The sequence below is a fragment of the Arvicola amphibius genome, chromosome 12 (assembly GCF_903992535.2).
Source record: "Arvicola amphibius chromosome 12, mArvAmp1.2, whole genome shotgun sequence".
Lineage (NCBI taxonomy): Eukaryota > Metazoa > Chordata > Mammalia > Rodentia > Cricetidae > Arvicola > Arvicola amphibius.
The window spans coordinates 63,037,561-63,057,745 of record NC_052058.2 but is presented as its reverse complement, the minus strand read 5'-3'; the positions used below and the strand labels follow the sequence as shown (position 1 = coordinate 63,057,745).

The 20,185-nt window shown below is 42.9% G+C and overlaps 1 protein-coding gene across 2 annotated transcripts in view; it reads left to right on the top strand.

Moving 5' to 3' along the window:
• Window positions 1-20,185, top strand: part of Astn1 (astrotactin 1) — a 324,573-nt gene that overhangs the window by 116,362 nt on the left and 188,026 nt on the right. For both annotated transcript variants that reach the window (XM_038349589.1, XM_038349588.1), the window contains exon 2: window positions 6,207-6,394. In XM_038349589.1, coding sequence (XP_038205517.1) covers window positions 6,207-6,394 — 188 coding nt within the window. The remainder of the gene's footprint in view (window positions 1-6,206; window positions 6,395-20,185) is intronic.

Here is a 20,185-nt window from a genome sequence, read left to right as displayed (position 1 = left end):
CTGTGCCCACACTTGACTTTTTTTTTTTGTTTGTTTGGTTTTTTTTTTGTTTTGTTTTGTTTTGTTTTTTTGTTTTGTTTTTCGAGACAGGCCACACTTGACTTTTTACAGTGCTGCTATGGTGTTGATGTTTAGCAGAAAGTGCTGTGACCTACTGCATCACCTTCCCCCCCCAAAATTAATTTTTGTCACACAAAGAAACTCACAATGGCCCCTGGGATAGCATATAATGGAGGTGGGGCTCAGTTTTATTTTCAGAGATGTTCTCTTTTACATGAAATTATTTCACAAATAACATAAAGGCACTTGTAATGTCACACTTATAATTGAAAATAACCAGTAAATCTAAGTAAGCTGGAGATGCCCCCCTGTCCTCTACCAGCAAGGACCTTGCTTACTAGTGCATGCTACTTACTGTTCCTTCAGTAGAGCTGACTCTTCCCTCACTCTGTACTTGAGGGAGTCCCTCAGAAAGCATTTTATTTGGTTTAGAGAAAAGGTTGTGTTAAGACAAAACTAAGTTTGAAAATCTAAACAAGGCCTTTCAACAGGAAGAATGGCCACCAGGGGTGTCAACATGAACCTTGAAAGATGACAGGATCAGTTCAGCAGGTGCCCTCCACATGAGGCCAAGCATGGACAAGTTAATGCCACCTCCTGCCTTGACCTCAGCAACCACACTACCTCATTACTACTCAGCAGAACTCAGCTGGAAACTTAGGCTTGCTAGCAGTGAAAAGGGGTCCCAAGACGCCCAGACTGCTCTAACATACTCTAAGCAATTCACCGAATTAAATGCTCCTTAAGAATTTTCCCAATTAAATCTATACTCCAATTGGAATTGTCCAGTTCGTTGAAGGAGGGCATGGTGGATCTGGTGCTTAGGAGAAGATTCTAATACTGACTTGAAGTTTCTTGACAACTCAGATCAGGTCCTCTCAGCATGAGGACATGCACGAAGAAGGGAGAAGGCATGTGGAGAGTGAGGGCATGTTGTAACGCCAGGGGGAACAATTTCTGCAGCAAAGTTTTCAGTGTCCTGACGTAACCCCACAAAGAGACGACAAACTCTCAACCCACAAGCTATCATTAGAGCAATGACTAAGGCTAATTAAAAGTGATATCATCTCACTCTGCCTTTTCCAGCCCAAACTTTTCTCTCCTAGAACTTTTCCTGCCCAGCGTCCCACCAGTACAGTTCTCTGGGGCATGCAGTGCCAGTGGTCTCTCGTAGGAACCAGATGTCTGCAGCAGTGTGATGAGGCTCTTCCTCAATATACTGGGATACAATGTGATGTTGGGTGTATATCTTGAAGTCTGTATACACATCTTCTCAACCCAGGTGGTTCAGACCTGAGAAGAGGTTTGACATTATTGGTAACATTAAACTTAACATGCTTTCTAGTGTCCATGTGATCATCAAAGTTATCAAGGAATCTTGAAGGTCATCTACGTGGTTGCCTCTTCCCAGTGATGAGGAAGCTCAGAGTTAGGAAGCTTGCTCAAAGTTCCTTAGATGATGGCTAGTCCTCCTGAGTTCCTCTTCTCTATTTAGTCACTGAAGAATGCTATTCTCATTCCGAGTCTTGTTGATCATTAACTTGGTTCATGCTTCTGCCTAATAGAATTGGGAATGACTTTTCCCTCGCTGTGAACTCCTTAGGATGGCATTCAAGACTCTTCAAGTGCCATTAATCTGGATTCTGAGAGTAGGTCCTCTGATGTTCTCCTCCATATCCCGCACCCCTGCAGCTTAACTAGACCTCCTGTGCTTCTGACCACGTGCATCATCCTTCTGTTCCCTTGCACATACTGTGGCCTACAGCTGCAGGTGTGTCCCCAGTATCTTCCACCGTTTTCTTCCCTCCCATCAGTGTTTACCCAGCCAAGTCTCACCTGACACGCAGCATCGCTGTCACTTAGCCCTGGCCACGTCTGAAATTTCTTGCTCTTGGAGAGTAGGAATACATGGTTTGATTTCCAACCAAGACAAACATAATGTGCTCCTGGAATACTTGTTGTATACAAGAAGGAGTGGCGCTCTGCTTTCTTCATATTGCAGGATTTGGGGAGATAAGGAAGACATGAGGTTTGTAGGAGCAAGGATAAGCATGGAGAGAGATGGGCCAGCCTTCCCTTTCTGGAGACCTCAGCCCTACTGTGTGTTGAAAGGATCAGTTCTTGGGACAACTTTGGGACATGTGACATCTGGAAATAATCATAAAGGGTCCTACTGGCATTTGTTTAATTCAGTAAATTGCTGCAAAAGTCCTGAGTGAGACTCAGTGGTAATCCTCTGAGGCTTTGGATTGGAGTAACCATTTTATCACCTCCCTAGTAACACCCTTGGAGTCTCAGGACCGGCTTGGATTATAGTTCTCCTTGGGGGAGGGGCATTCACACCAGCATGTTTATGTTAATGTTCCAAGCTCAGATTTCAATCTTGATGGTGAAGAAGTTGGCAGAGCATTTACTATGTCTTATTTGGTCTTTCATCTGCTGATCGAACCAGATATAGCATAAATATAAATATGTTGCTAGTTTAGCATTTGAGCTCTTTCATGTCAGATCCTATGAGGAGAAGGGGAAATGCCAAGTAAGAAACTATCATCTCGTAATTATCTTGAAACTAAGAATTGATGAATGCTCATGGCAGACATGGTGCCCTCTTTCCTTCCCCCTCTTGCCCTCTACAGTGAGCCAAGTCTGTGCAGAATCATGATATCATCATTCCCAGGGATGGGAATGTTTTACCCACAGAAGGGTTTAGAGGTTAGCCTAGAAGCCACTGCCAGACTCTGTGCTAGCCTCGCTGCCCCATGGAGCACTTTGTCAGAGTCCTTGCTGCTCCTCTTCTTTCTTTGGTACCCCCATGCGTAGTGCCATGAAAAGCAACACCTGCCTCTTCATTGAAATATAGTAGCTGTTCATAGGTATAAAGTTTTTTAGTGAGCTGATGAAGATGTTCTAGAATTAGACAGTGGGTGAGGGTTATACAACACGATGAATACACAAAATCTCACTAAATTAAAAGGTGACTTTATGGCATTTATATTGTATCTCAGTTTAAAAATAAGTCATGCAATACTAAGATCTGGAACAAAAGATTAGATTATTATAGCTGCTAAGGTCATAAAACACCACATGGCCTTCATACTTTAGAGTGTTTTCTCTCTCTCTCTCTCTCTCTCTCTCTCTCTCTCTCTCTCTCTCTTTCTCTCTCTCTCTGTCTGTCTCTCTCTCTCTGTCTGTCTCTCTCTCTCTGTCTCTCTCTCTCTCTCTCTCTGTGTGTGTGTGTGTGTGTGTGTGTGTATACATATTCTGAGGTCATGTTGTCTGCTTTGTAAGAGGAGTAGAGGGCATCTAATGGTTTCTCTGTCCCTGTCCTGTGTCAGGTTGGGTGACTTTGGTCCAGGTACTTCTTTATCTTTGCTAGCTTGGTTAAAGCAGAGGTAATGAGTCTGACCTACTTGATGAAGATCTGCTGGGAAGCAAAATCTAGTTTGTGAAGTGATTTAAAGGGACACGTGCTATGTCCTTTTGAATAGTTATAGAAGGGGCTGAGTGGCATCCAGACATGTCTGGGATAAATCTTAGACCAGGTGGAGATGTTTCTTGAAAAGAAGCTGGGCTTGATTACACCATAAAAGCACTGGTGGGTACTGGAATACTGATGGTTTTTATCTCTGCTGAGATAAATACAGACTTTGGTTCCCTGTGCAGTGGTCACACAGGGGCTTGGGGAGGATATGTTTGTAGGGGAGGATGCATTTGTAAGGAATCTTCTAGTATGTTGATGGATGAGAAAGAGTGAACGGTGCCTGCAGGATATACAGCCATGTGCCTGGAAAAGTCGTTGATTATTGGGCCTGCACTCAATTTTTTGGACTCTTGCTGCTTTAAATAGTTACCTTTAGAGATGCATCCAAGGGTGTTTCCTCAATTCTGAATGTGAAAGACTCTTTAGAGGAATGGTGGATGTGGGAAGCCAGTATCCCCACTCCCGGAAACTAATGCAGAAATGCCTTCTGAAACCCAAGTCTGAAATGCAAATCTTTTCTTCTCCATCTCTTTGCCTTCTGAAACTCCCTGGATTCTAGGCCAATCATATGCAAGATCTCAGATGATATACCAGCCTGACAGATGACAGAGCATTTTAGGCAACAGAAAAGAAGAGCCAAGCATGAAGGGGGATTCTTTGTCGGCAGCTCACCCTCACAGTCTCAATTTACTCTTCTCCCTGGGGAGTGTGCTGAATGAGGGAGACCATCATACCAGTGCCTTTCAGGCATAGGCCGATGACTTGTGTCCCATACAGAACCTCAGTGACCTGCAGAGAAGACGAATGAATATATCTATTCCTTCCCCTTATCCTCCTTCGTTGGTTGTCTGATCATCTCTTTCCCTTTCCGATGGGAAATGATGGGCATCTATTTCCTCAGAGAAGACCATTTCTTTAGCTCCTTGCATGTTTTTCTGAGGTCAATTCCTCACTCACAGTCCCACAAGGATTCATTATGCATATTCAGTCATGGCGGACTGCTTTAAAACATTGTGAAGGTCATCATTTCGATTAGCACCTGAGTGCCTAGCACAAGGCATGGTGCATAGTGCATGTCTGGTCTGTGACTATTAAATGAGTGGCTAAATCAATAAATAATATCAGCACTTCCATAAATAGTGAAGGATAATTATAAATTCTGTACATATTTAAAATTGCTTTCCTCTTTGTGGTTGTGATACTTGATGAGAAAATATTCTAAATGTGTCTATTAAATCTTTTTTATATCCATGTCATAATTTTTTGGTTAAAGCTAATAAACTTTGAGAGAAGAAGCATGCCTTTTAAAATGAAATTTTATAAAGTAATGATTTGTTAAAGTGTGTGTAGCAGAACACTGGTCCCCCTTTGGGGTTGTAGTAGTTGTTAAGGGAAACATGGTCTGAAGGTTAAGCAAAGTCCTAGAAAAGGTAGATTAATCCATTTTCTCTACTATAAGATGCCTGATGTGATATCGCTTAGGACTAAGAGAAAAGAGGATATGTACCCAGGGTGTTACTGCAGCATCACCATAGTGCTCTAGGAGGTCGCCTTTTTGTTTCCGGCTGCTCAGCCCTGAAATAACCACACAGAAATTATTTTATTTGAAATACTGTTTGACCAATAGCTTAAGCATATTTCTGACTAAGTCTTATATTTTCAATTAACCCATCTCCATTAATCTGTCTATCACCACGAGGCTGTGGCTTACCTGCCTCTGCTGTCTCTGGTGGGGTTATGACTTCTCACTGACACCGCCTTCTTTCTCCCAGCATTCAGTTTAGTTTTCCCTGCCTAGGTAAGTTCTGCCTTGCTATAGGCCAAAGCAGTTTCTTTATTCGTTAACCAATAAAAGCAGCACATAGACAGAAGGACTTCCTACATCACCATAGCCTGTACTACAGTGCAGAAGGCAACAGTTTTTAGGTATTTTTCTATTGATGATAGCCTTGCTTTCATCCAAATCCCTGAGAAATGAAAGGGTGTTTATACCTGTGATCAGGGCTCAATTCACACCACTTTCTTCACACATCACATCTGCTTTGCAAACCTGAAGAGACAAACAGAAAAGAGTGAAAACACTTCTTTTCCCATCATGACAAGTTATCAGACATCTCCCGTGGACTATGCAGCCTATGCGAATGGCTTCACAAACATGCCAGCAGCCCCAGTGGCTCTTCCGTAACCTCCCAGGACTGCTCCATAAATGCCGGTTCTCTGCACAATAATTACCGACTCTCTCCTTGGTAGATTCATGGGCATCTAGGAACAATTGCTGCAGAGCTCACAGGTCCAGATTTACAAGAGGCAAACAACCTTGTATTTACCCCCGGGGATTATCAGGTATTCAAACTGTGCGATGTAAAGGATGCTATTGATCACAGGGCGAGGGGTAGAACTTGAATTTTCACCTCAGTATTTATCTCACTGGGGGAGAGTCTGGCTCACTAGATTTATCATAGAAAGACCCGTGGGGGATAATTCTCCTCTTCTCTAGATCTCTTGTCCTCCTTGAGTTTTATAAGCAGCAATAAGTCTACCTGCGGTCAGAACCCTTTGTTGTCTGCAGACAGAATTGGTTTGTTGGTACCAGAAATCAGGACTTTGGAATGTTGGTCTAGTACAACATCTCACCCTATAATTTTGGTGATTTTTTTTTCTCTAGAGATCTCAGGAAATACGGAGGACATCCCTCTGGTGCGCTGGAGGCAGCAATGGCTGGAGAATGGTACTTTGCTTTTTCACATCCATCACCAAGATGGCGCTCCAAGTCTCCCTGGACAAGACCCAACAGAAGAACCCCAGCATGAGTCAGCAGAAGAGGAACTGAGGATCCTGCACATCTCAGTCATGGTAAGAGCAGGCTAGCTCCAGCCTTCCGGTCACACATAGCTTGTGTTTACATTGATATTAAGAGTCTTGGTGTTAGCACTATATTCGTCGGTTTCTTGCTGAGATAACAAAATATCTTAGGTGACTACCTACAAAGAAGCCTGTAGTTCTGGAGGTCAGGGGCAGGTATCTGTGTCAGTTCTTCTCTGGTGAGCACCTTCTCTGCTCTATCATATAATGACAGACAGTTATGACAGGGGCAACTGTGGAAGTGGTCATGTCCTAAACATGTTGAAAGCCAGAGAAGCACTTTAGTTCCCTCCTAGGGCATTCTACTGATCAATAGGGGATGTCCCAGAGGCTTTACCACCCCCAATATTGACATTCTAGAGACCATGCTTCCAACCTAAGAGTCTTTCAGGGAAAGGGGACATTTAAACCAACACAATAGATGCAGCTGTTTAAAATACAAATCCATAAAGGTCATTGAACATGCTGATATGTAAACTTCTCATTTGTGGGGAATGCATCCATGTGGGCCATAAAAGTTGTAGTTATTTCTTTTTCCTTTATCTATTTAAAATTATTTTCACTTTATATACCAACCCCAGTTTCCCCTCCCATCCCTTTCTGAACCCCTACCTCCCCCCATCCCAGTCCCCATCCACTCTGCAGGGGGTAAGGCCTCCCTTGGGGAGTCAATGAAGTCTGGCATTCCAAATTGAGGCAGGACCAGGACCCCAGACCCCCGGTATCAAGGCTGAGAAAGGTATCCCACTATAGGGAATGGGCTCCGAAAAAACAGGTCATGTACCTAGTCCCGTTTCCAGCCCCCCTCCCAACAGATCAAGCCACATAACTGTCACCCACTTTCAGAAGACCTAATTTGGTCCCATGCAGGTTCTCCATCTATTAGTCCAGAGTTGGTGAGCTCCCATTAGCTTGAGTCAACTGCCTCTGTGGTTTTCCCCATCATAATCTTGACTGTGCCTTACTCATATGATCCCTCCTCTCTCTCTTTAGCTGAACTCCAGGAGCTCAGCCCAGTGCTTTTCTGTAGATCACAGTTGCATCCATTTCTACAGCATCATTTTCCAACTGTCCTTCCTTTTTTATTTATTTATTTTTATATTATTAAAATTTCCGCCTCATCCCCGCCTCCCATTTTACCTCCCCCTTCCCCCTCCACTCCCCCTCCCTCTCATGCCCAAAGAGCAGGAAGGGTTCCCTGGCCTGTGGGAAGTCCAATTTCCTCCCCACTCCATCCAGGTCTAGGAAGGTGAGCATCCAAACAGGCTAGCCCCCCCCCCCCCCCCGCCGCCCCAAAGCCAGTACGTGTAGTAGGATCAAAATCCAGTGCCATTGTTCTTGGCTTCTCAGCAGCCCTCATTTTCCGCCATGTTCAGGGAGTCTGGTTTTATCCCGTGCTTTTTCAGTCCCAGTCCAGCTGGCCTTGGTGAGCTCCGATTAGATCAGCCCCACCATCTCGGTGGGTGGGTGCACCCCTTGCAGTCCTGACTTCGTTGCTCATGTTCTGCCTCCTTCTGCTCCTCATTTGGACCTTAGGAGCTCAGTCCAGTCCTCCAATGTGGGGCTCTGTCTCTGTCTCCATCCATCACCAGATGAAGGTTCTATGGTGATATGCAAGATATTCATCAGTATGGCTGTAGGAACTGGCCTTTTCCGGCTCCCTCTCCTCAGGTGCCCAAGGAAGTAGCTGGAGGCTTTTCCCTGGATACCTGGGAACCCCTCTAGAGTCAAGATTGCCAGGCAAAAATTGGGAACTTGGGGGCGGGGTGGAATGGGGGCAAGGAGAGATGAGAAGAGAAAAGTGTGAAGGGGAGGATGGGGAGAGCTTGGGGGAATGGGATGGTTGGGATATAGGAAGGGTGGATATGGGAGCAGGGAAGCATATATCTTAATTAAGGGAGCCATTTTAGGGTTGCCAACTGTCCTTCCTAATCATAAGCCTAGAAACATACCCATATATGGAGGAGCATTTTGGTTTCTTGTTTGTTTGGTTGGTTTTGGTTTTTCACGATAGAGTTTCTTGTATAACAGTCCTGGCTGTCCTGGAACTTGATTTGTAGACCAGGCTGGCCTCAAACTCACTGCTTCTGCTCTGCCTCCCATGTGTGGGGATTAAAGATGTCCATCACCACCGTCCAGTTGATGGAGAAGCTTTTTCAAACCTGAGGTATTATAGGAAAGTCTTAGAAAGGAATTATTCAATTAATAAACTGGAATAAATTAAAATACTCCATGAAGGTTTGTTGGATGATTGACTCTCTCATCTGTTTGTTACTACCAAATCTCCTGTCTTTTTCTCCCAACCACAAGAAATCAGCACCCTGGTTTCTCTTAGAAAAGGGTATGCAAATATATGCTCTATATCCCAGTTCCAAAACTTCATCACCATCATCGTGTCTATATGAACATGTAAAGTCTTAAGAACATGGTAAACATTAAAAATCAATGCTATAATGACATGTTGTGAGGGGTGAGGGGTTTGGGGTGATATTTCGTTTACTGGTGAATACTTAGCAATAGAAGAATGTTTTTCACATGGCTAATGCATCATCAATATTTGTGTAGCAAATGTTACATTTTCAGAAATGGAGACAGAAATGCCCATTTTATTTGACATTAATGTATTTGTGAGCCAATGCATTATCTGTTTATAGAGGTTCTGAGAGTCAGTTGACACTTGACTGATTGCTCATGGGCTATGTGTTTAGAATCCTGCTACCTCAATGCTAATATGCTCATATTGGCCCGGCCTAGGTCTTGGTCTAATTTTAATTGTTCTCTTGCTCTGGTCTCATTACATATTATTTAGTTCTACCCAGTACCACATTAGCCTGACCTAGCGCAGAGAGCAGGGTAAGTTCTGCATGTTGTGTTACTGATGGAAACCATGAAAAAAAATCGGTACATTGTATATAGCTTGAAAATCTCCATTATCCAAAATTTAGGATGAAAAATATCCCCATTAAAAACCTGGCCTATCTATATTAACCTAGTCATTCAAGTAGGCACTTGCACAGACAGACCCGATGTATATACATCTGAACTTTTGTATAGTTAAATTAGCCATGAAGCTTCACTTTGGATTTTATGCTTTCATAATCAATTACATTTTATGCCCGTATCTACCCAGAAATCAAAGAAGAAATCCGTGGTAGAGTAAAAAACAAGAAAAGCAAATGGTTTCATATCCCCTTTTAGAACTCATCTCCCTGAATTCTGTCCAGCACAAGTTCTTTACAATAAAGTGACTCTTATTTTTCTAAAATACTGGTTTAAAATTTCTCAGAATATAAACCTTTCATTTCTTCTTCAGTCAGTGTCCTTATAGATAACTGGCATGATAGGTTACCTTCATGGATCCAGGCATGTTGTTTAAACTACAGGAAATGATGAGCTCCAATGTCCAAGTAAGGCCATAAATGAAGTGGGAGAAAGGAAGCTACTCTACCTCACAATTGAAATTAATCAGTCAGCTCAAGTGGGAGAGGAGTTATGGACCCTTAATCTAAAGCTCTATGCTATGTCAGGGAAGGTCATCTTCTTGAGTGTGGTTATGGCTTCCAGAGTGATGAGATCAAGCAGGCAAACACTATTAGTCAGGGACTACATCCCCTTCACGCTTATAATACCATTTTCTTCTAACAACCCACCTACCCCTGACCTGCGCTCATAAGTGATTTTAGTTCTGTTTCTGTTTGATTCAAGTCAGCTACAAAGGGCTTGTCTTTGTCATACCAAAATTTTTAAACATGCCAAGTAAAGAAAACCATATAAAACTCCAAGGATGAACGTTTGATGTGATTATGTCAGAACATCAGCCCCTGACTACCAGAGATTAAGACAGAGGCTATGTGAGAAGAAATGTTTGGCAGGGGAAAGGATACAGGATAAAGACCTGGCCCAAGGCAGCCTGCAGCTTGCTCTAGAGGCTATGCTACAGTCAATTGCTGCCAGAACCTTACCATCTATCCTTAGAATGCAGTGTTCTAACCAGCACTCCAGAATGCAACACATGTGTGTGCACGCATGTTCATCAGTGGCTTTAAAGAGAGAAAGATGCTGATCAAGAATGTCGCAGGGCTTCAGGTAATGCATCGTGCTGTAGAAATACCTGTGAGCTGCACTCCACAGTTAATGTCTCTGCTGAGAGCCCTGAGTGGGAATTAGTGGACAGCTGAAGTTGAAATGAAGAGGAAACATCAGCCCCAGAGCTAGCTTTCAGATCTTTTTGATAATAAGTTTCTAGTTACCCAGTGTGGCCACCAGTCACCCATAATTTTCCAAATAAAATGGGTATTTCCTTCAGCTTCCTTTCCGTTTACTATATCTCATTTTTAGCCACCCTGGAGGAGGTGGAGGTGCAAAGGGTACACGGGAAGGATGAGGCTGGCAAGTGTGGTGTTTCCTCAAACTTGGCCTTTTGGGTGTGGTCAGATCTCATCCCCATAAATACTTAGAAAGTCTCTGACCTCAGCCTGGGAACGGGATTTCAAAGTGCACAGAAGATAGCTGCCTTCCTGTCCATTGGTGTGGGAAATGGCTCTTCAGTGGAGCCCACAGCACGCCTGTCCTCCCTGCTCTGCCTCCTTCCCATTCCACACACCACACACCCATACACCACGCACCCACATACACACACACACACACCCACACACCACACACCCATACACCACGCACCCACATACCCACACACCACACACCCATATACTACGCACCCACATACCCACACACCACACACCCCATATACTACGCACCCACATACCCACACACCACACACCCACACACCGCAAACACACCCACACCCACACACCACACACCCATACACCACACACCCACATACACACACACCACAGCCCAAACCCCCACACCCACACACCAAACACCCACACATCACACACCCACACACCATGCACCCACATATCCACACAGCACATACCCACATACCGCACACACACCCACACCCACACCACACACCCACACATACCACACACACACCATACACCACACACCCACAACCACACACACACACATCCACACACCCACACATCACACACACAATCCACACACATACCACACACCACACAGCCACATACCACATACCCACACACCCACACACCACATACCCACACACCACACACCCACTCACCACACACCCACACACCCACTCACCACACACCCACACACCCACACTACATACCCACACAACCACACACCCACCCACACACACACACCACATACCCACACACCACACACCACACACACCCACACGTGCTACCTTACCATCCTCAGGCTGCTTCTCCAGAAACAGTTTCAAAGCCTGAAGTTGAGGATCTGCCCTCAGCTCAGAAATCAAGCCTGAGGGTATCCTGTTTGAAGAAGTCATTCTGAGACTCTCTGATGGCCTCTTCTGAAGAGACCGGGGATTGGTAGGCTGTATCTTATTCACTTTATACCATATCCTTTAGCAGTAACGGCGGCAGCTAGGTGAGGCATCTGAAGTAGTGGCCTGATAAATGTCAGAAGATAGTAAAACCTTTTGGCCAGTCATAGTGCCAGTCACAGTGATCTGCACAGGCATGATATCACCCCGGCTCTCTTAGACAATACCAATACCAGAACTATTTCTTATGAACTCTAATGATCATTAATGATGCACTTTTCAGATTGGTTCAAAATGGAATCATTTGGGAAAAAAAAAAAACTAAAGCTATTATCAAAATACGAATATGCCCCACTTTTTATCTCCCACTAAGAAGTTTTATATTTAACAGTTTGGCAGGTAGTCCTAACCATTCCCCGTATGTCTGGAGGGAATGAGGGGTTTGTGAACAGCTGAAGCTTACATTTCTTCATCTGTAGCCACTCTTTCCTCAGGTGTGCTGCCTTCATGCAGGAGCTAGGGCTTACTGTCATAGTTTGCTTTCACTACATTTCATTTTAAACACAACATGTAAGGAAAGAAAGAATGACTAATAAAGGTATCTTTTTGTATCCTTCCGAGATGACATGAACGAGAATGTGCAAGTTGTCTCTCCTACTGTGCCATCTATGAATCTGTCATCGGCAAAATCATAGGGCTTGAGCAAAACCAATACTCCAGCCGGGAGCTTGGCAATTTAAAACTTTGAAAAAGTTTCATTTTTCTTTCAATCACATCCTAAAATTTTTGAATTAGTTTTTCAAAAGAGTCACCATTTCTTCCCTGCGTTCAATAATTGGATTTCTCTTCTGAAATCTTACATTATTGCTTTGAGGGTCAAAGGATATATTTTAACCTCCTGCATGATTCAAACTGGCTGAAGAGATTTATTCCAAAATTTACAGCATAATTGACACTTAGAACCATGACAGCACAGAAGCATCCAGTTTTGCAAACTCCCGAACAAGTGGTAGCAGAATTGATGAATCAAAACTGAGTGTAAATTTTAAACCAAAAGAAAAAAAAATCCTTCAGCAACAAGGCAAATTGTTTATTCCACAGAAGACTAGATTTTGACACAATTTACATCAGATAGTTAGAAACTGTGCAAATTTAGATTTCTACATGGTTCTACTGATTTGCCATGTGATACCCATTTTTCTTTTTAGAGTATGTAAAAACAATCTAATGGTGCATAATAGAATGTAAATGTATTGTCTCTATATTTCATGGTTGTAATTAAAGATTACACATATGCACATAGATTGGTTAAATTCTTCACAGCAACCAGCCTTCAGTTTGTCTATCTGTCTATTGTCTCTGTAGTTTTTATTGGGTTAACTCCTTCTGCTAGAGAATGTCTTTTGAACGTTAGCCTTCTTGGGCACAATTTAAAATTTTGTGGGTGTGGTAAAATGCCTTTGAGTTTCTATGTGTCCTTCTGAATATTCTATGGACAAGCCACAGTTGGGGTAAGCGCTGTCCAGGACCATTGTCCCCAGGTGTGTGAAGCCAAGCATCCTCGGGTTCTTGTAGACGCTGCTTGTCAGAATTCTCAGAAGCCTACAACCCTTAAGATCCTTGCTCCTGGGAGCGTGTCACTTAACTTAAGGAGCAGAGTTCTCTTTTGAGAAAAATATCATAAATATCAAAACTGGGGTACAAAAGAAACTACTGGTACTACTAGAAAGTTCTGGAGTCTGTTAAATAGAGAAGGACATTTAAGAGAGGTCCATTCTGGAGAAGCAACCTTTGGGTCCTGTTAGTTCAGAACCTTCCCAGAGCCACCAGTGGGTGGATCCACTTTACAGGGCTGCACAATGGCATTGTGTTGAAAGTCTCCATCCTAGCTCTTACTGTTCTTCTCAAGGCCATGCAGTTATTCAGCCATCACATGTCACTTTGTTTGAAGATTGGGTTCTTTCATTTTTAGAACGCAGGCACCTAGAATATAAGAGAATGGTCTCAAATGTGGAAACCATTGCCTTCAGGACCCCCAGGTGTTGGCAGATGCTGCTCATTCTTGGCTGCTCAGACCCCCAAATAATCACACAGAAACTAAATTATTTGCAATACTGTTTGGCCAATATCTTAAGCATATTTCTGGCTAACTCTTATATCTTAAATTAACCCATTTCTATTAATCTGTGTATTGCCATGTGTCTGAAGCTTACTGGCAAGGTTCTGGTGCATCTGTCTCCTGTGGGTGGCTACATGGATTCTCACTGACTCTGCCTACTCTCTCCTCCTCTATCTGCTTGGAACTCCCATCTTGCCCTATTCTGCTAAGGTACTGGCTAAAATAGCTTTATTCATTAACCAAAAGAAGCAAAACATAGACAGAAAGACTTCCCATAAATGGGCATGAGAGACAGGGCTGGATGCTTTTTTCCTGTACCTTTTGCCTTAAGCAAATTTACTGTAAAAAATTGTTAACAAATTCATTAATCAAGGTCATTTTGCAGGTTTATGGTCAACCAATATTATTTGTGTCATTCAAATCAGGAGGCCCTATTTAAGCAAGGCCAATCTTTTGATCTTCAAAAAACAAATGGAAATGCTTAGGTATGCATTATACTGCTGGGAAGGAAAGGACTGGAATAGCAAGTCAAAAACTCAACAGTCTGATCCTGATCCATTTGCTTGCCATTCAAAGCTTCTGTCTAGTGTCTGGGCTGACTTTCTGGTCATACCTGTGTCTGTCAATGGCATCACTAGATGTTTTTCCTTCCAGTAACAAAATGGCAGGCAGTTTCTAAAGTAGTCAACAAACTCTCTAAAACAAATGTCTTTGCTCTGTTTGTTTGGAAGCTGGTTATGTGTAGTGAGGAGCTGCGGGCAGGCCTGCTTTTCATCCCGCCCTGCTCCCGGCTGCCTGGCTAGCTTATGCCCCAAAATAACAACACACAAATTGTATTCTTGTAAACACTGCCTGGCCCATTAGTTTCAGCCTCTTACTGGCTAACTCTCTTTTGCTTTAACCCATATTTAGTAATCTGTGTAGCACCACAAGGTGGTCGCTTACCGGGAAAGATTCAGCATGTCTGACCTGGTGGCTGGCTTCATGGCATCTGTCTCACTGAGGAGAGGCATGGCATCTGACTGAGCCATCTACCTCACTTCCTTCTTCCTGTTCTGTCTACTCCACCCACCTAAGGGCTGGCCTATTAAATGGGCCAAAGCAATTTCTTTATTAACGAATGAAATCAACACAAACAGAAGACTCTCCCACATCAGTTATGCAAAAACCTAGAGATACCAGGGTTCACAGAGAGTGTGGCCCAGAGCTCAGTGAAGTTTGTCTTGCAGACTTCCCTCACCTGTCACCATGGAATGGTTCTTCTTCTGCCAAGAAGCGTTGGGCTCAGGTATGTGAGCTCCTTTGCAGAGTCAGGGGCTCATCCCTCCTGTTCCTACACTGTCCCTCTCTGTGTCCCTGTACTGGCAGAGCTAGGCTACACTACACCTGCTCTTGATTTAGAGCTAGAGGCAGAGGCTTCTAATGCTGATTTTACCACTTCAGGGAAGACTCGCTGACCTTTTTGGGGGGCTTCACTATTTCATCTGTAAGATGAACACATCGGTGAGACTTTCTAGCATTAGAGAGTGGAGCTTCCCTTAGGTTCTATCTGTGACAGAGTTTCACTGCAGGACTTCATATGGAGATGGGAGAGACAACACTCTCCTGACTTTTTAAAACAATAGATTTTCAAAAGGCAGATTTCCACAGAGGGAAGCTGGAAGGTTGCAGCCTGGCTCCTTTACATCCGTTTCTACTGTTTTGTTCTATGTGTTAGGTCCACTCTCTCTGTTGCAGTTTTCTACATTTTGATTAATTTATGTGTTTGAACTTCCCTTTACTCGGCAGGTCACCTCATTGGTGACCTCTTCAGACACAGTTTTTCCAACTTTGTTTCCACCGTTTCTGCTTTCCTTTGCTCTAATTCTAGCTCCTGGGGGTGAAGGGTGGGGGATAGGCAGATCTCACCAGTTACCATAGTTCCTCTTTGTTCAAAGGTTTCATGTCATGTTAGCCCATAGGTAGATGTAATCCTGTTCTTCCATGTCTGCTGTGGTTAAGGAAGAGTGGACTTAGTGACACATTTCTGATCCTGGCACTGCTTGGAAACTATAGATATAAATATATATGTATGTGCATACATACATACATAACAATGCTTTTACTGTTTATTTATTTGGTATGGTAAGCACACGAAGATCTTATTTGATGAGCTGTGAGGGCATCAAAAGAAAACATAGGCACCATCACTATCACTAGCTGTTATCATTACCATCACTGTCTTCCAAATCCGGATTTGCCACTTGCTGCATGCCACGTATTATTTTAAGTGCTTTCCATGTATAAATATTTATTTCCTGTTCTCATCGCAACATTACACAATACAAATTGTAACTTTCCGGTTTACCAGAAGACGTGAGTAAGGAATAGGCAGGCTAAGTGTCTTATCTACTTCAACAGCTATTAATTTACTGATCCTGAATTTGAATTTGGGTAGTTGACAGAGTCTAGGCTCTATGTGGGCACGTGTGTCTTTGGTGGTGTGTGCGTTTGTGTGTGTGTGGATTAAAGCATACACACAGACATCATGCATATGGAGGTAAGTAGACAATCTTAGCATGTTGGTTCTCACCATCCTCCTTGGCCTATCTTGTGTTTGTCTGCAGATCTACAGGCTAACAGGGCCATGCGCTTCTGGGATGCTTTCGTCTTGGTCTCCCATGTCCCATTAGGAGCAGAGACATTTGTGCTATGTACCCAACATTTGCATGGATACTGGAAATTCCATCTCAGGTCCTCATATTTGTGAGGCAGACACTTTTACCTGATAAGCATCTCACTAGCCTTATAGTCTATGCAGAAGCATCCAATTCAGCTCTGTCCTAAAGGAAGTATTCAGCCTGTATTTAGTATTTAAACGTGTTCATTAGCAGCTTGTGTTGTTTTGTGGTCCTTTGTACTTTGTCATATTGAGTCTATGAGCACTGGGACCCAGTGCCATGGGAGAGCACAGCTTTCTGAGGCTATACCAGGCAGCTGACCTCAGAAACTCAGATTCCGTTCAGCTCCACTAACCCCACCTGCTAACCTTGGCTCTTACACTGCACTGCTTCACAGCTGGCTTTGGACTTCTTGGCTGTGAAAGAAGAGACCATTTGGGGAGTTCCAACTCTGACATTGTTAAAGCTGTGTAGCGATAGACTCAGGCTTCTCCATATATATATTATCAGAGTTTTGCGGGGAAGTTTTAGGAATCAGAAGGATCTCTTTCTAAGCATTGCTGACTTGCCAAAGATTTAAACAAATCATTGACTCATTCTCTCATTCTAATATTGATTCTTTCATTTAACAGTATTTTTTATGCTTCAAACTTTTTTAGATAAAAAGTAGATAGAAATTGAATATGACAAGGTCCTGGTTTTACAGAACTTGAATCATTTTATTAACACTTGACATTTGAGGATGGCCCTGGGCAGACCTGACAGAAGGTGAACCTTTCGTTGTTTGTTTCTTCTCTCAATTTTGCTGTATGTCCTAAACTTCAGCGAGACCCACCAGCTTCTTTATCTTTCCAGACACCAATTGAAATAACAAATGGGTTAATTTCACAAAAATTTTGCTGCCTTTTTACCATCTGGAATATAGCTCACTTGACACAGAAACTGACAATAAACCTTTGAGTATTTAGTTTCCCCACATCCCTGAAGATCCTTTCGAGAGCAGGAGTTGTAATCTTTATGGTGTTTAAGTTTCTTGCAGAAGACCCTTGCTTGGTTCACAGAATGCATATGGATGCTCACAACCACCCGTGACTTTAGTTCCAGGCAATCAGAGGCTCTCTGCCTTTCTGGGGCACAAGTGCACATGTGGTGTACATAAACTCCTACAAGCACACAAACACATATTCATAAAGTAAACCAACTTTAAAGCCAATGTTCAAAGTAACAAAGTTGATGCTTCCTTAGCCCTTGTATGCTATCCACAGAATTTCACAAGAGCATTTTTTGCCTAACAGCAATAATTTTCTGAAGAAATTTTGTAAAATAGGTGAAAATTACTCTGTGTTCCAGAGATAAACACTGACTCTTAGGGAAAGGCCACATATACTTTGAGAAATGAAGGCAAGATTCGAGGTACTTGTATCCTGATTCATTTTTGCTGCAAAAGATTCCCTAAGAGGGTAGCTTCAGGGCTGGCCTGGCATGTCAGATTTCCAAAGTGTAAGGGAGTTTTATTTCTCTTGGCTAGCACAGCAGAAATTCTACACCTGGTGAAGATTAGGAGGACACATACGGCACTGAGCAAATCACCAATGTAGTATGATCTCTGAGTTACTTCAAAAGGTGAAGAGAAGCACTAGACAGTGAGATCCAGGCTTCAAACCAAGACTGGGGTTGGCTATGAAAAAACCCTAGTCCTTGAGAAGCCTATTAGGCCTCTAAGTTCTACAGCACTGAATTTCAGTGACGTAGTTTATGCCAAGGGCTTCAACTATAAGAGAGACTGATTCAAACCATAATTCTATTACTTGCTAGATTTTCTAGTGACATTGTTGAAATTGCTTTATCTCTTTAAACTCTCTTTAGGACAGGGATAGTAATAGATCTTCTCAAGGGGCTGTTTTGATGATTACATAAGGGATTCTCATAAAGCACTTCCTACAGTGCCAGGACTATTGGAAGTGCCCGGTAAATATCAGCTAGGTATACTCTCGGCATACTATGCAAACTGCCTGTAACAATTCTGTGTGCAAGTTGTTACTCAGGAGGCCACTACCTCCGGGAGCCATAAAAGCAGCTGGATTCATAGCGACTCCCTCCAGAAGTCCTGGAGGATTTGTGCTTAGGGAAAAGATTGAGGCAATTAGGGCTATGAAGGCAACAGAACTGGTCGATTACAAACTATGGTATGTGTTCATGGATCCCGGCCCTGATGGGCCTCTGCTTCATTGTTTACAGCGTGTCCTAGCAGGTGTCCTAGCAGGTATCCTATGGTTTAGGCTGATAATCTCATCTCCAACTTCTCTGGAACTACTTCATTAGTGCACTCAGTTTTTAATCAAGCCAAGTGATGTCATTATGGGAATTCCTTTTCTACCCAGGTATCCATGCATATGAAGGTTGTTATTCCTTCCTTGCCAAATCAGAAGAAGACATATGATATGGCAATACTCATGGCTAACATTGTAGAAAAACTCAGAAATTTTGACTCCTGCTACTGTTGTCTCTCTCCAGACAATACTGCTGCTTCCTCTTCCTTAGCCTATCAATCAATCAATTTGAGGATTTTCTTATAGACTTGAAGTAGCCTTTAAATCTGGTTGTAAACCCAAACCCCTGAGCTCTCCCCAGACACATAATAGACTTGAATATAGAAAATGGAGCCAGCTATAAATCCACTGAGAGAACACTTGCAGGGACAAATATTATCTAAGCTAGGGGTCTGTAGAAGGCAGTTGGTAAGCCTTTTCAGCTCTGAGGGCATGTAAGCTATCTCAACTGCTCAACTCTTGCCAAAGTACTTCCTAAACTACCATATAGAATAGATAAATAGATTGGCATGACTTTTTTCCCAACAAAACTTTATTTACTAAAGCAAGCAGTGAGCCACATTAGGAACATAGGCTACAGTGTGTCAATCTGATCAAAGACATTCTCATTTTGTCTTTAGATCCTAAAGAGACTAAAACCTAACAACCTGTGGGGTAAGTGCTAAATTTCCATCTTCAGTGTGAAGAAATGACAGCTCACTAGTTTAGTCAGTTCCCCATAAATTTATTTTAATTATTACTAAAGGCATAGATTATTCTTGTGAGAAATTTAAGACCATGTAGTAGTCACGAATTTAGAGGACCTCCAAGCTCCTTACCTATTCCTGTGAGATACTGATGGATTCAGCCAAGACACGCATTGGTACGAATGGTACAATAATATAAGCAGGATATTCAGTATATGAACACTACAATAGTGTAAACAGGGTATTCATTATATTCTATTTTTCTTCTGCCTGGTTTCAACTTTGGTCCACACAGTTGATGTTTATGAAATGTCAGGATATGTGGAAACACTCCTTTGGAGCAAAACACCGTAAGGGTGTAACAATGAAAGTAGAACTATGCTCCCAAACACGATGTTATAATGAAGTTAGCTCCTGTGGGAAATGGTACAGGATGCTTTCAAAACTACTGGTTTCTTGCATCCTCGCTGAGGCTCAGGGTGGACAAAGGCTTTCACACTTTGCCTTATAACATCAACTTCCCAGTATCGGCTGACATTTACTAGATGTCTTGCTTTTCTGAGACGATGATGTCAGTAGCTTCTCCTGAAGTCATGGAGGGAGCTGG